This window comes from Diospyros lotus, chromosome 9 (genome assembly GCF_014633365.1).
Source record: "Diospyros lotus cultivar Yz01 chromosome 9, ASM1463336v1, whole genome shotgun sequence".
Lineage (NCBI taxonomy): Eukaryota > Viridiplantae > Streptophyta > Magnoliopsida > Ericales > Ebenaceae > Diospyros > Diospyros lotus.
The window spans coordinates 6277241-6292805 of record NC_068346.1 but is presented as its reverse complement, the minus strand read 5'-3'; the positions used below and the strand labels follow the sequence as shown (position 1 = coordinate 6292805).

Sequence of the window (15565 nt, the reverse complement as noted above, 5' to 3'; positions counted from 1 at the left end):
ATGTAATGGTCGTGAGTTTATTAGTCCAAGGTTTTCAAATCATCACGGTGCCAGAGTTGAAGTGGGAGAAGATGCACTTGGGTTTGGCCCAAAATTTAATCAAATGAAAAGGCTGGGCTTGCCTGGTTTAGGCCCAAAAAGACGACGGGCCATCTAATGGGCCGGATTTGCAGCGTCACCGCCATCGTATTAAAGTAAACCCATTTCGAAATTCCCTCCAAGAGCTTCAGAATCAGAGCCATCCCCATTTCAAGATGAGATGAGATGAGATGTCTTCCGGTTTGCGACTCCGACTATTGGCCTTCCTCATCCAATCCGCTCAAGTAATTCCGGTTCAATTTCACACAATTTTATTTTCTCTGTTCATTTCCTGATCGAACTGTAAGTTACGCACTTAATACTCGATCATTGATTAATTCCGTTTGATAATCTTTGCACAATTGCTGTGTTTCGTTCTATAGCAGCTTGAAATTCGTCCGATCGTCAAGTACTCGGCGTTATCACTCTTCGCCGATCGGTTCTACCCTTCTTTATCTCGGTAGGGATTTCTTGTTCACTTCGCATATTAAGAAGCGCTGGATTACATTTATATGTTCAATTTTTGTAAGTTTAATATAATGATCCCGTTGGTATTGGATTCTGGTTGTTGTTCCATAAATAATAATGTTAATGGATATAGAGGTTGGTACTGACTTTTGAGAGTATTGGATGCAATGCTGGATTCATGTAATTACCCGTGGATTTGGTTTGGCCGAGGTGTTACTAATCTGTTGCTGATCTTTGTAGACGATGATCAGTTTCTAAGGATTGCAATTTTGAATTAGTGCTCTTACAAACTCTAAAAAGCAGTCTAAGAAATCAAGAAAGATTCATGTATAAGTTTGAATCCTTTGGTGCATGAGGACAATTTGAGCTACTCAGTTAATATATATATATATATATATGCTGTTTTTACCTTCTCACACTACTAAGCTGATAGTAACGGATGCCAAGTATTTCCTTTGCCGAATTCCGGTGGAAAGGTTGCCTAATATTAATCTTTTACTAGTTTGGCATCACAAGCAACCCTTCTGTGTTTCCGTCACCCTTAGTAGTTGTTGATGAGCAATGATTAAGTACTCGTTAATCTTTAAAAGAATTTAATAGATCTTTTTGCTATTAGTAATCCTTCCGCATTCAGATTTTTCCCATTATGGCACAAGTTAACTTCCTGATAAGCTTGTGTGCCTCAAAAAAGTGCCTATAAGAATCCATTTGTGAATCTTTTCAGTTTACTTAGCAATTTTTTTGCATAAGGGAATTGAATGATTCGTGCGTTCCCTGCTTTCAAGGGCACAATCTAGTCTCTTTGTGGGAAAAATAATCTATTAGCATGTGAAATTATAGAATACGATTGTGCTGATTATAAAACTCAAGTTTGTCAAGAAAAAAAAAAATCCAAACAAAACGCAGTTATAATAATTTCTGAAGGATGACAATTGAAAATTAGAGGTTGTTCTGAAGCTCCAGCTCATTTTATATATTTTTTTTTCTTGAAAGTTATATACTAGTATTCTCCTTAGTATTCGAGTAGATCAATTGTCAATGAGCAAAGAACTAACAGTTGGGGAGGGACTTGAAATCTGGTGCAAACTAAGCTCAAATGTCAGCGAAGGTGCCGTTGCCAAGTGAAAATATAGGATTTTCTGCAGTCTCATGGATTCTATGAGAATTGGCAAAGCATAAAATATGAGAACGCTTAGTGCCTAAAATACACTAACTTGACTGTCTACTGTTTTGAATGGCATCCTCGTATGCTTTGCTAACTGGAAAATAGGTTTGTTTAAGTTTCTTTGCTACTGCAAGTATTGTGACCGTCAACTTGTACTTGCAAAGATTCAGACAGAGCAATGGCATGGAAAACTGGCTTTTGCATCCCATAAGAGAGAGCAACCTGCAATTGTTTGCTCTTATTTCTATATGGATATCAAGCAAAGTAGGTAATTTCACTCATCAGTGGTTTTCAATTAGAGTCATTTACATGGTTCTTAGTACATCATTTTGTCTGCAGGTGCATGATTCTCATCCCCTATCTGTGAAAAGTGTGAAGTCTTTGGGAGACAAGATGATTAAGGAACAGTATTTTACCATTCGCGACTTCTTGGAAGCAGTAAGCTATTCTCGTTTCAGTAATTGTTTTGAATATCCGGCACTGTATTTGTTGTTGTGGAGCTTGATGAAGATATTTGCAGGAAGTGGTCTTAATGCAGGTATATCCTCTTGACATATGATGATTGCTTGCCTCTTGTTGATGTCAACTGAGATGCTTTTCATGTCTTTCTTTTCTTCTTGAAAGGTATTGAATTTTGAGATTGGTACATCCAACATTGCTTTTAAATTCCTCGAGGAGATTTGCATTCAGTTCAAGTGAGTTTCTTTTCATCGTCATAAATATGTGGCTTCCTTCACTAAACAATGATCTGGTTGGATGTCAGATCCGTTCACTGTCTAATCTTATGGGTCAATTAATTCTGCCTTCCTCTTCTTATGAGTTTAGGGGAGTTGCCAGGGTTGGGAAACTTGTAAATTTTGTAGCATGCATGGATATAATGGATCTTCTCTACGAAAAGGAGGAGACATCCAGCCTTTACAATTCTCCCAGATATCTTGCTGCATCAATACTGGCATGTTCTTTTACATCCACCCAATCCTATTTTATTTAGAGATGATACTTGCTATGTCTTTGTAATAGGTCTAGAATTTTTGCAGGTGGTTTCATATGTTATCACAGTTCCTAGACAGAGATGGGAGTTTCCTCTTCTTCCATGGGGTAATATGCTCTTTTACATGAAATATATTCAACTAAGTGGCGTGCCTTCATCTTTTAGTGTTTGGGGAAAAAAAGGGACAGATTTGGTCTTTAAACTTTTCAATTTTGATCAACTTAGCACCTAAACTTTTTTGACTCAAATTTATAACTAAATTTTTTGAAATGTTTTAATTGGGGGATGAATTTGAGAAAAAAAAAAAACTAGTATTTTAGGGGCAAAGTGAATCATTTTGAAAAATTAGGAATTTGAGTAAAAAAAACTAGCATTTAAGGGGAAAAATGAATCGTTTTGAAAAGTTTAGAGGTGAATTTGAGAAAAATCTTCAGGACTAAAATGACCAAAACTGAAAAGCTCAGAGTCAAATGGCCTTTCTATTTTTTCCCTCTTGCTATAAATATATCAACCAAAAATGTTTGCATCTCGGCCAACGAACCAAATTGTTGTGTGCTTAAACAGGTTTTAGCATAAAAGAAATAAAAAGACTTAGAAACTAACCATCAATTTATTAAAATGGGCTTTTTCATAAACAAAACCCTGGACTCTCCAACACTTTGCCTATGCTAAATTGTTTAAATCTTTAATAGCAAAAGCTATGAGAAGGTTACTGGGCTTTGATGCATTTGGTATCTACCTCCTGGTGTCCATCTTTGGACATCTTTTCTTCGACTTCATTACAAAATAAACACTATAAGGTTATACTTCAGGTATGCTTTAAAAGGCAGGCAGTTTCTCTTTTGCATTAAGAAGAAAATTTGAAAATGCGGAGAATACTAAATTTCGTTCTTAATATTTTCAACTTAAACTCCGGTCCTTGGAAAAAATTTCCATGGAACCAACCATAACCTTATCTTGTGTTTGGTTCTAAAGTCCCAACCACAGTACGTTGAGCTTGAAACATGTGTATACCAATCCTGGTACTACATATATTTTGAAATGACAGAGGCAGAGCCGGAGAAGTTGATTGACCTAGATAAGTTCCCTTATTTTAAATCGCAGGCACCTATTCTGTCTGAGTGAACAACTTTAGAAATCCACAATAAAGAACTTTTTGTTAGTGTAATAAGGACCTGTTCATTGATCATGTCGCTTTGTGTACATAAGACCTGATAATAACAGCCAGAAGTCACAGCTTCGGACTGAAGCAATGACGGGTTTTTAGCTCAGTTAGTTCCTCCACACCCCCGTAGTTTGATGAAATTTTCTGCCATCTCTTAATGGATGTAGAAAAACAATATTAGTTGTCACCTCCAATCATGTTAATCTACTCATCCTTGGGAGACCTCAGTTTCTACTTACGAAAATGAAAAATCCTTTGTCCAAACAGATATATAATTTATGAACACTGATTTTTTAAACTGAATTTGGGGTCTGATTTTTGAGTGACTTGCTCAAAAATGACACCCCAAATTCCGTTTAAAAATCATTGTCCATATTTAATATATAGTATTTTTGAAATTTCTTAGTTTTATGTATTCATACCTGTATATTTATATTGTTATTAAAACCAGCTATTTAGTTTAAAATGGAAATTCTGTCAAAGATTTAGATTTTAAAAATGTTCGTAGTATTGATGATATAATTTCATTCTTTTAAAATTAACTAAGCATTAATATAATATCACTTTCTAATTTAGTTGTTTAAATATTAAAAAAACTATCTAATATTTTAGGTGAAAAGAAATTATCACTCTGTATCACAACACCCTCATCACCAAGGTAAATTTGTCAGTTGTATTAAGGAAGAATGATACATGATTGACGAAGGTAATCGTTGTTAGTGTAGGCATATAAAAAATAGAATAAATTGAACTTGATTGAGTTATTAGTATACCTTTTATAGTTTATAAATAATTTTAGAAGTCGTTGTGGTTTAGTTTTTTTTTTTTTTTTTTATTGAGAACACCCTTTCTTCCCTAATATCATTATTTAAACTCTTAATCTAAAATAAGTTAATTAAACACTTATTAATTTAAAACTAAATAATAAAAAAATAAGAAAAAAGATAGATGGATGGTCTTTTGGGACACAATGGGTTTTCTAACCCGTAAGAATCTATTGGGGATCATCGGGGGCGGTGCCGATGATGATGATGAGGATTGCCAACGATGCTAACTTTTTTTTTTTTTTTTGGTCATGCCCAGCGTCGATTGCCCCGTTGTTTGCCACTACCTTCATCAGTCTTCTTTTGCGACACTATTCACCACTGCCATGACTCATTGTCTCAACTGAAACCCTGATCCACGATGGCTTTCTTGAGACAATGATTTTGGCAATTAGAATGGATTTGATGATCAACAATGATTTCGAGGTTGGATTTGGCAATTAGCAACACTTGACTCATCGTTTAGACAGAGAATGGAGAGATAGACCGTGGCAGTGGCGAATAATGTGAGAAAATTGAGGAAGGCGATGGCGAATGGTGGGATTAGCAACATTGGGGGGCATGACAAAAGAAAAAGTAATATTGCCAGTGACATCAATAGCAGTAGCGCAGTCGACGATTATTGTTGATAGTGTTGGGAGAGAAGACAGCGAGACAACAACTTAACAAACAAAAGTCCAAAAATCGTTGCCTTCTAACTTCGTTGGAGTCAAATCAAGCAAAATATAAAATAATATAGATTAAAGTTGAATAATAAATCAACTATAGATTAAAGTGTAATAATAAATCAACTATAAGAACATCAAAATTTATATGAAAAATCTTTTTAATGTGAATAGTATAAACCACAAACCACAAACCAAAAACCAATGTACACCTAAGTCTTCCACTATCAAAGAATTCATGGAATGCATGAACCTCTTCTCTAATTATTAAGAACTAGATGTTGAGTTTTATGTATGACATTCAGGTGATTTTTTATCATTTTGAAATCAAAGTGCGTAGTAGAAATACATGTAATCTCATATGACTTAGATATTTTAGTAATATACACCCATACATTCATTAAATGAAATGCTTTTACCTTGTAAAGAATCTATCCTTGGTGTGGCTTTCAAAGTTTAACCACTTTCTCCTCAAGTTAAATGGGCCAATGCTGTCCACACCAAACTAGCTTGAAAATCTCTTGAAACTTCTTTGTACTAGCTGAAGATTATTAAGGGGATGTTTATGCCTTGAATCTGTTCTTAATTTCAAAAGAAAATACTTATTACATGAGCAAAGAAAGAAAAGAGATGAAGGGAAGGAGTTGTCGAGGGCTAGGTTTTTCTTTTTAGGGATCATTATATTTTCTTTTTCAATCTTCCTATTTATATCTAAAGCAAAAAAAATAATTAATGGCATTATTTGATAATTCACTAATTGAAGCATGCAGCACAAGAGATTAACACCTGACATGTGGGGTTAGTGGTTTTCTTACCAACTCCACACCATTCTCTATGTTTGGCCAAATAAAAACTATTGACTGGTTTCTTTAACCAGTCCATAATTTTTTCAACTTCAAAAGCAGTTGATAGTTTATTTTAGTTTTGAAAAAATCAGTTGACCATTTTGTGTTTTATGCTAGAAGTCTTGTTTAATTGCATATAGGTCCTTTATTAACTCTTAATGGCAAATATAAGCTCAACATTACTTATTTTGTCACTTTACTTTTGGGTGTATGACTTTCTAGGTTTTAGAAAATATCAAACTCTTTTGATACTAATTGAACTCTTCAATTTATTTTGAGAATCTTTCAGATTCTCAAAACACTTAATGTCTTTGAGTGACGTTTAGCAACATATCAAGAAAATATAAACGACAATTCCGTTGATGATTATCTTATAATTTAATCCTTCCATTACGTCAATCTTGACCAAGTGAGAATCATGGTTAATTAAACTCACTAACTCGGTCTTATAAAATAAATCTTATTTGGTGTGATGTGAGATGACACATTGAACTTCCTTTTCAATCATTTACACCTTGGCTAGTGACTTTTTTTTATCATAATCTAACACAATATCACATAAGATGTTCACCTCGCACCGGAGATAATGAATCTTATTAGTCAAACATGTCTTCATAGACCACCAAATAAGTATTCTTTGCTTAAAATAGGATGAGTTTGCATCTTCAGCAAATGCCCAACACCAATATACAAGCCAACCATGTTATTTCAAATTAGGAGATTAATTACAAAATAACAACTAGTAACAAATCATTAATTTTTTTAATCATGTGATTTGTTATTATTAATGTCACATTCGGTGCATTGTTTAACTAATAATCACCTACATGTTTATTATTCGCATCTCATACTTGTATGGCATGTGACTCGCCATCTTTTATTATTAGTATCTCATATTAATCAAATGTATTAATCTCGTGTGCTAATTTGTAATCGATTAATCAAAGTCTCCATTCAAGAACGCTAAGGATTAGGAATAATTTAATAAATTTTATACTGAAGAATTTTGTCTACATATTTTTAACAATTCAAGAATGAGATCTTTAACAAGATATCTAAAGATTTATTCATCATATTATGGAAAGATATCAATGCAGATACTTTTCCATTTTATTTATTATAATATATAAAAGTATATCAAAATGTTCTTTTAGATATCATCTAAATTTAACATTAGAGCATATCAGTAATATTAGAGACATATAACAATATCTTAACAATTATATTTTCAAAAATAATCACAATTAGTAACCAAATAACTTTAATAAGTAAAATAAAAGAGATTTCACAAAATAAAAATTCACAAACTACCAAAAAAATCTATTAATAGAGAACCCCAAAATCAATCTCCATCATTTAGATTGTAAAAGTGTGTATCGTATACACGCTTAACCAAATTTTAGCCAAATAAAACCATAGATCAACTTCTAAACAACTCTTGATCAAAATTGAATTGTATCTCTTTATATAACATTTGTTAAAATGAGCAAGATAAGGTTAAAATGTTTTTTAGACCAATATATGGAATGGTTAAGATAAAATTGAGAAACATTATGAGATTTTTATCAAATTGTTTGTTAAATTTCTTATAATGCATTAAGGGGCATATAGATCATTTTTTTCTTATTTGTAAGATTCTAGATAATTTTATCTAGAAGGGAGGGCATATGTGTCATTTTTTCTTGTCTATAAGGTTTTAGATAAATTTATCTAGAAATATGAGAGATAAATTTATCTGAACAATCTCAGATAAAAAGTCACATGATTTCTTTTCAGTAGGTTGTTAGATAAATTTTACAAATGCAATGAAAATCACTTTTTGTCTGAAATGGTTTCTATATTCCACCTTTTTCATCCTTTTAGGCCTGAACACAATTCCAATTCCATTTTCTGGTGCGATGGTTCTGGTTTCGGTTTTATGACAAATTGGAACTGAACCGTTTAGGCAGCCCTTATTCCAAATTCCACAACTTATATCCCTTTACCCCAATAAGATAACCAATAAACAAGCACTTCTTGCCCTAGGTTCTAATTTTCCTTATTTCACATGTGCAGGCTAAACACCCAAACACCTTCAAATGGTCTAAGCTCAACTTATGATCAAACCACATCTCATAAGGGGTTTTAAAGCTTATGGCAGTTGATGGGGACCTATTTATCACATAAACTGCACTTGCTATAGCTTTCCCCCAAAATGCTTTTGGTAATTTAGCATAAAAGATGTATCTAACCCTCTCAAGTAGGATTCTATTTATTATTTTTGCTAAATCATTCTGTTTAGGATTACTTGGGGCTGTGAGGTGTCTTAAGATACCATTTTCATTGCGCAAGTAGGTAAATTCTTTATTGTAAAACTCTAGACCATTATCTATCCTAACGATTTTGATTTTCCTACCTTTCTGATTTTCTACCATGGTTTTTCATGTTTTAAAAGCTTCAAAAGTGTGGTTTTTTAATTTTAAAACATAAATCCAAACCATCCTAGAGTAATCATTTATTATGACAGAGTATACCTAGCACCTCCATAGGATAAAGTTTGTGCAGGACCTCATAAATCTGAATGAATATATTGTAAAAGGGCCTTAGAGGAATGAATAACTTTGTTAGAGAATTTTAGTTTTGCATCTTTTCCAAATATACATGTTTCACATTTGTCTAACTGTGTGACCTTCCCAGTGCCTAAAATTCCTTATTTGGACAATTCCTTAAGTTCTTGTTCATTAATATGTGTCATCTAAAATGTCAAAGTCTAGTTTGTTCATAGACCCTATTTTCTCCTACTACAACTTCAACACATAACGTGGAGGCTTGCAGTACATAAATTCCATTTTGCAAGTTAGCTTTCATGCATATTAATGACTCCCTAGATACTTTAAGGACTCCAACATCTCCTCTATAGGAGTAACCATTCTTATCCAATTTTCTAAGAGAGATTAAGGTTTTTTTTTTTAAATCTGGTAACTCACAGATGTTAACGTTCCAATGGTTCTATCATGCAATTTAATTTTTGTCTCCAATTCCTATTATTTTACATTCTCCCTAACAATACCTTACCACAACCTATGTCCTTAACATTTAGAAACCAATGCCTATACGGTGTCATATGAATGGAACAACCATAATCCAAAATCCAAACCTTTTTTTTTTTTTTTTCCTTTTCAGAAATGACTAAGGCATCTGCACTATCATGGTGTTCTTTCCCTGTCATCCTTCAATATATCCACAAATGTCTCATAAGATTTTAGTAAAGAATGAAGTAATACTAGGGCTTTATTTTTATCATCATATTCCACTTCTATGTTTTCAAGGTCTAGACACAATTTATTAAATTCATCTATGTGATCTTGTAACTTCTGTCCTTCATTCATTTTAAACATAAAGAACTTAGCCTTCAAATACAACCTACTTGACATTGATTTAGTCATATATAGACTCTCTAATTTAAACAATAATTATGCTGCTATCTTTATCTTAGAGACCTCTTATAGCACCTTATCCTCTAGACTAAAAATTAAAGTATTTAAGACTTTCTTATCAATTTTCTTCTTCTTTTCTGCATTATACGCGGCTGGCATTTTAGCCTCCCATCCGAATGCTTTTTCCAGTCCAAGATTCCCCAATAAGGCCCTCATCTTCATCTTCCATGGACCAAAATTGTTCTGCCCATCAAACTTCTCTATATCATACCTTGTAGCAGATACAGTTGATGTTATTTTTGCGACTTGGTTATGACTCTAGACTAAGATTCTAGCCTTTTCTTGACTAAACACTCGACAATTTGTTATCTTGGGAACATTGAAATGCACTCAATTGGCCTTATAGAACACACACACACTTGTACACAAAAGTTACAGAATAAGAAACAATAAAACATAACAGAAATGTAAAGACAGAAAAATCAAACACTCACAAAACAAGAAGAGATTTATTCTGGTTTAGATCATCAAGAAATTGATGATCCTACATCCAGTTTTAAAACTCGAGAGCAATCTTTCTTAGATCTTGAACAAATCAGTACGATAGGGCAGTCTCACACCAGTACAAATTTCATTGAGATTACAAAGAGTATCAACATTAGACTTTTCTCTCACAATTGCACTCGTTTATTTCATGCATCTAAACAACTACCCCTACCCCCTATTTATAAACCATAGGAGCGGACATTACAATGTTTATTCACAGACATAGCATTACCGTTAAACACGGCTGTTAGTTACTGTTAAAAACCTAACTAACTACCACTTGAGGCTTTGACTAATCTCCACTAATCATTTTGAGCTTACTTGATGCAAATATATAACATAATCGATTTAATAAAAAGAAAAAAAAATGATCTTGAACTTAATTTATATAAATCAAGTTGCCTACATATTCTTTTGGGTTTTAAAGGAATTAAATCTCAGTTAGTTCACTTACTATTTGAATTTATAACTCCCTTATTTTAATTAATTTTTTTTAAATATCAATTATTGTGCATTGTATTATATATTTTATATTTATTTAATTTATTTTTCAATGGTATAAATCGATTCCAGTTCCGGTTCTTTATTTTTAGGAACTAAAATCGAACCGTAAATTTTGGGTTTTGGTTCCAATTTTTGAATTGAAACTGAAAAGACGATTTCAGTTCGATTCACAGTTCGAATTGAATCGTGGTCAAGCTTACATCTCATATTTTGGTTAATAAATATTACTTTAGCATAAAAAATTTGTATATCATTTCTCCATAAAAAAAAAGTATTTTTAAAAAATTACATTTTTAAGGACAAAAACACCCTTAACCCTTTCATACCAGCTTAACTCAAATGGGTATTACTATTAAATAATAAACTAATATTTTGAATTATCTCCACAAAAGAAGAAACCATCCCAACAAAAGGATTTTATATGGTTGGAAAACCTATCGTGTTTTTAGCAGACCAACTCATTTTTAATTTATATTATTTTTTATTTTAATTAACTTATTTTAGGTTAATTAGTGTTTAATTAGCTTAATTTAGATTAATTATAGTTTAAGTGATAACATTAGTGATGGAGGGGTGTATCAGCAAAAAACTAAACCACAAAGACCTTTAAAACTATTTCTCTGTGCAAAAAACTGAAACTACATTGGTCTAAGTGCAATTTACCCAATATTACATTCGGCAATTCCTATGTCAAACAGGATGATTGGAGAGTGGACAATTGAGCTTCTAGTCTTTGAATAATGTGGGCACAATATCTGCAAAAAGCTATTTAAATTTAAGCTCTATAAGTTGCATATTAGGGTATCTCATAGCACCAATCAAGGGGAAATCAACCGTCGCTCGCGGTTTGCGTCATTTTGTAGCTTGTAGATTCAGTGGAACTCCATCTCCAGGATCTTTTCTGCTAAAGAGTGCTCACTGGATTAGTCGATTCTAAAGCCTTAGGTGGCCAAAACTAAAATGCCTGTTAGATATTAAATGGGTTGGATTTGTATCCGAAGCCAGTTCTAGTTTATTTTGGGTTCTTCCTGTTGTGATGCTTCAGAAACTGTACACGGAGCCCATTAATTTACCACCAAATTGGTCTGGGAAACTAGGGATTGGGTTATTTGCTATTGGTTATAGACTTAATAGCAGAATATGGGCCTTCTGTATTATGATACTAGGAGTTATAGCCATTAGCCTGCCTTGCCTTGCCTTGCTCTTTCTTGGACTTAAATGATGATGAGGAATTTAATTGAATTTGGTGGATCTCACTTTCTGCATCAGCCGAATCGTGTATGGATAGGTTGGGTTATCATTGGTTCGTACCGCTGCTTTCCTTGTCAACCCAGCCATCATCTTTCCCAAGGAGCTGTAGGAGATTGATGGTTGACCACCGGCCACGCGAGATCCGCTTTACATGGGTCCAGCTGCCAACATTTTGTAGCATCTGATGTACATTTTTTTGTACCTCGAAGATGTGTTCCATTCAGTGCTGAGATCAAATCAACAGGAAGTTGTTGTGATTTTCACTGCCAGTGGGTTGCTCAGCCTTTGCAAGTAAGCTTCCTAGGTCTTTTCATGTCCTTGACGGTTCCATTTTCTTGGATCCGCCTAGTTCTTTGACCCCTATTTGAGCTGCAGATATCAATTGAATAGTCTTCCTCGTAAGCGCAAATTTTAACGGCAAATTCAAAATCTATTTCACTAGCCACAACAAATGGGTCAAAGCTAGCTGTATAGGAAGGAGAATATTAGCCGCTGGTACTAGTCAATTCAGCCTTGGTTTGAAACAGGGATTTTTTAAATACTAGAATGAAGATGATTGGGAAATAATTCGCATCGCCTACCACTCACGTTTTACTTTTCTTGTGTGAAACTTTAATTAGTGCCCTTCCAGAAATACATAAAGCATTGGTTCTTAATTAAATGGTGATAATCCCACTACAGTACGCTAATGCCAGAAAGTTCAACCATCTTAAAGATATCATTAAAGTCGAGCTCATGGACCACCTATTTCTCTCTGTGTACAACAATGAATGCGAGGCCGGTACACATTTTGGAATTTTCTGTTTAGGGGGGCCCGTACCTTATTCCACCAGCTGGTAGTCTAGTTGTTTAAGGTATCCATGACACATGATGAGTTGGGACTCAAAAAAGGACCAAGGATCCTTCAAATACCACGCGTGTGATTGGAAGTATGATCTTGGGGTTGAGCTAAATGCCTAGATTGTTTGGTTGTGCTTTTAATTTTGAGGATAAATAAGTTTAAAAAATAAGATAATTTTGATGGATACATTTGAAAATTCATTTTTAGGAACAGTGAATACGAAAAATAACACTCAAAACAGGCATTTGGCTTCCTTGGTAGGCCAGGCCAGGTAGAGTCATCTTTGTCTCTTCTCTCCCATCCAACTGGCTGTGGTACTATTTATCTGCGAACTCATCCTTATCCAAAAAGCATCTGCTGGACCGCTGCGGACAATGAACATCTAAGATTAAATAAAGTGTCCATTTGGACCCACCATTTCCCTACATTTGGTATTTTTTTTTCAGTCCTATTCCTAGAGAGATTATTTCCTGCGTCATTATGCTCTTTATCAACAGCTCAATAAACGGGCGTCGTCTTCTGCGTGATCCATGGCTCCACCCAACGCCAATTCTATCTTTCTCAACTGAAGTTAATGGGACTTTGACATGTCCCTATTTCATTTATATATGAGCTCGGCAGAAGATTCTACTGGGTGTTAAGCTATTTCCTATAGCGTGGCTTCTGGACGTGTAAGTTTCCTAGATATAGACGACTAAGATGGCCAAAAGGGCGTTCGATTAATACGTTATATTATATCATTATGAATGGTAAAGGGGGAAAGTCATAATTACTTGGATAACGTATCAGATTTGGCATATATGCTTCGTACGTAGGTGAAGTTAATTAACTTGTTGCAGTCGGTACTTGGATGCACTGGTTCACGCATCTGTTTTTACCGGTGTCTGTGGACTGTGGCTTAACTATTGCCTATTGGATAGAGGTCACATGCAAGGTCTGTGTAAACTGTAATAAAAGAAGCCCTGCAACTTACCACTTAAGTGGTAGGAGGCTGGCTCTTCATATCTCGTGTTGAAATTTGAGGTTCCTTGTTAAGTTTATTTACAGTGTTTAATGCTAATAGTTATTTTGGTAGTTGTTGGTTATATAATTTACGGGTTTTAAAGGAGGTAGAAAGACCTTATCTTATATAACTCTTACTAAATTTTTTATAAAATAACTAATGAACTGACTCGTATCAAATGAGAATATAATATATTATTTTCTGGTTATTTACGTTTTTTATTTTTCTTAAAAAAGAACTGTACCTTGAGTATAGTCAACGTTAGATACTGTATAATGCGAGTCTTGGTGGATCCCTTGCGTTCAATGATATGAATAATGCACTCTGTAAAGCATCTTGGTCATTGAAATAGGCCCCGGGGCCCCATGTTGGGCTATCTATTATCATTGTGTTAGTCTAATAATATATTGTTATTGAATATGAAAAGAAAATGATAGCAATGATCTCTAGTCTCCCTGCAAGGAAGCACACCACATAAATAAATCTGCGCCTTGAATTTCTTTCAATGAGGTGTGGGTTTTTGTCCCACATGGACACTTAATTGATACTGGTAATTGGAGATTGTTTTATTGTTGCAGTGAAGTTTGTTACAGGATGCAAGGAGGATCATATCGTAGAAATCGTCAGAGACATTCTTAAGCATGTATTTGAGCACTCTTCTGTGGTACCGGGAGTTTGAATAACCGAAGCCCCAGTGGTATGCCATCCACCCTCATTAAATAAAAATTACTCTCATTTTGATGCGTTTCTTTTTATAAAGGCCTCATCATACAATTAAAGGTTGTGGCTAGCTGATTCACGCAAAGGACACTTGCAAAAAAACACAAAGGAAATATCTGGGGGCTCTTTAATGATTTGTAGGCTCCACCACACGGCCGCATGATTCTGCCAGGAAGTAGTCTTAAGTAAATTCTACTTCTGTGGCTGTCTGCAAGTTCCTTTACCATACTAGCAAGTGATCTTTAGGAGACAAACTAAATAATACGTGCTCCCATGAAATTTCCTTGATATTCTTAATGATAAACTAGGGCAATAGTTAGATGGATAAAGAACATTCTTTAGGGGGAAAATGATAATATAGAAAATAAAATTAATTCTTCATTTAAAACTTTTTAGATAATAAAATAGTTAATAATTTATCATGGTACTAAAAATAGACAAATATATTGAGTTCAAACGGTAACACATGAAAGAGTATGTTCAAAATAAAAATTCACTAAGACTTAAACTATAATTCAATACTCTATATATATTACTCATGCTTATAGGTAAGGAAACTCCTTAGCCTTTAAACTCTCAATGAATTATGGTGACAACATAAGTTAGTCTTTAGAATATTATATGGAATAGTTTACCGTTTAGCATTGTTGTCTTGTTTAGAAAATTTTAGAGAAAATACTATTGGTATATTTTTGTGTACATTTTAGATTACATAAAGGTATACCAATGACAAAAAGCCCCTTATGAGACGCATAGATACACATGTGAGGCGCATGATATTTTGGTCATAATACCCTCTTATGTAGTCCAAGATGTACAAAATGGGTGTACATCTAACATGATTCAAGTTTTAGAAATGTTTTGACAAATTGAATGTTAAAATAAAAATATAACTAGACAAAGAAGGCATAATGTCAAGCCCCCCTTTAATTGTTGAAAACGAAACCTATATAATATCAACGAGTGTTGGAGACAAACATTATCTAAAAAATTGAAGTATGTCAAACATTTTTGTTACATTACTTGCATTTTCTGTCCATAGAGATCATATTCAAAGACTAACACCAAATATTCTTAAAATTG

The 15565-nt window shown here is 33.7% G+C and overlaps 1 protein-coding gene across 4 annotated transcripts; it reads left to right on the top strand.

Moving 5' to 3' along the window:
• Window positions 1–233: 233 nt before the first annotated feature.
• Window positions 234–14782, top strand: LOC127810303 (cyclin-J18). Of its 4 annotated transcripts, XM_052349695.1 has the most exons (9): window positions 234–323; window positions 462–538; window positions 1876–1975; window positions 2051–2149; window positions 2232–2249; window positions 2336–2406; window positions 2537–2663; window positions 2749–2809; window positions 14341–14782. In XM_052349695.1, exons 1-9 carry the CDS (start codon window positions 270–272, stop codon window positions 14439–14441), a joined length of 708 nt encoding a protein of 235 aa, XP_052205655.1. In that variant the 5' UTR covers window positions 234–269; the 3' UTR covers window positions 14442–14782. The 4 variants fall into 4 exon arrangements, with proteins under 4 accessions (XP_052205655.1, XP_052205652.1, XP_052205651.1 ...); XM_052349692.1 differs by lacking the exon at window positions 14341–14782 and having other exon boundaries at window positions 465–538; window positions 2749–2980; XM_052349691.1 differs by lacking the exon at window positions 14341–14782 and having other exon boundaries at window positions 2749–2980.
• The last annotated feature ends 783 nt before the right edge of the window (window positions 14783–15565 follow it).

Excerpts from the sequence above, each read along its gene's own strand:
- LOC127810303 (XM_052349691.1), top strand. The coding sequence starts at position 270 with ATGTCTTCCGGTTTGCGACTCCGACTATTGGCCTTCCTCATCCAATCC. Across the intron at positions 539-1,875 it reads TTCTACCCTTCTTTATCTCG|ATTCAGACAGAGCAATGGCA; the intron begins GTAGGGATTTCT and ends GTACTTGCAAAG. Across the intron at positions 2,407-2,536 it reads GAGATTTGCATTCAGTTCAA|GGGAGTTGCCAGGGTTGGGA; the intron begins GTGAGTTTCTTT and ends TTATGAGTTTAG.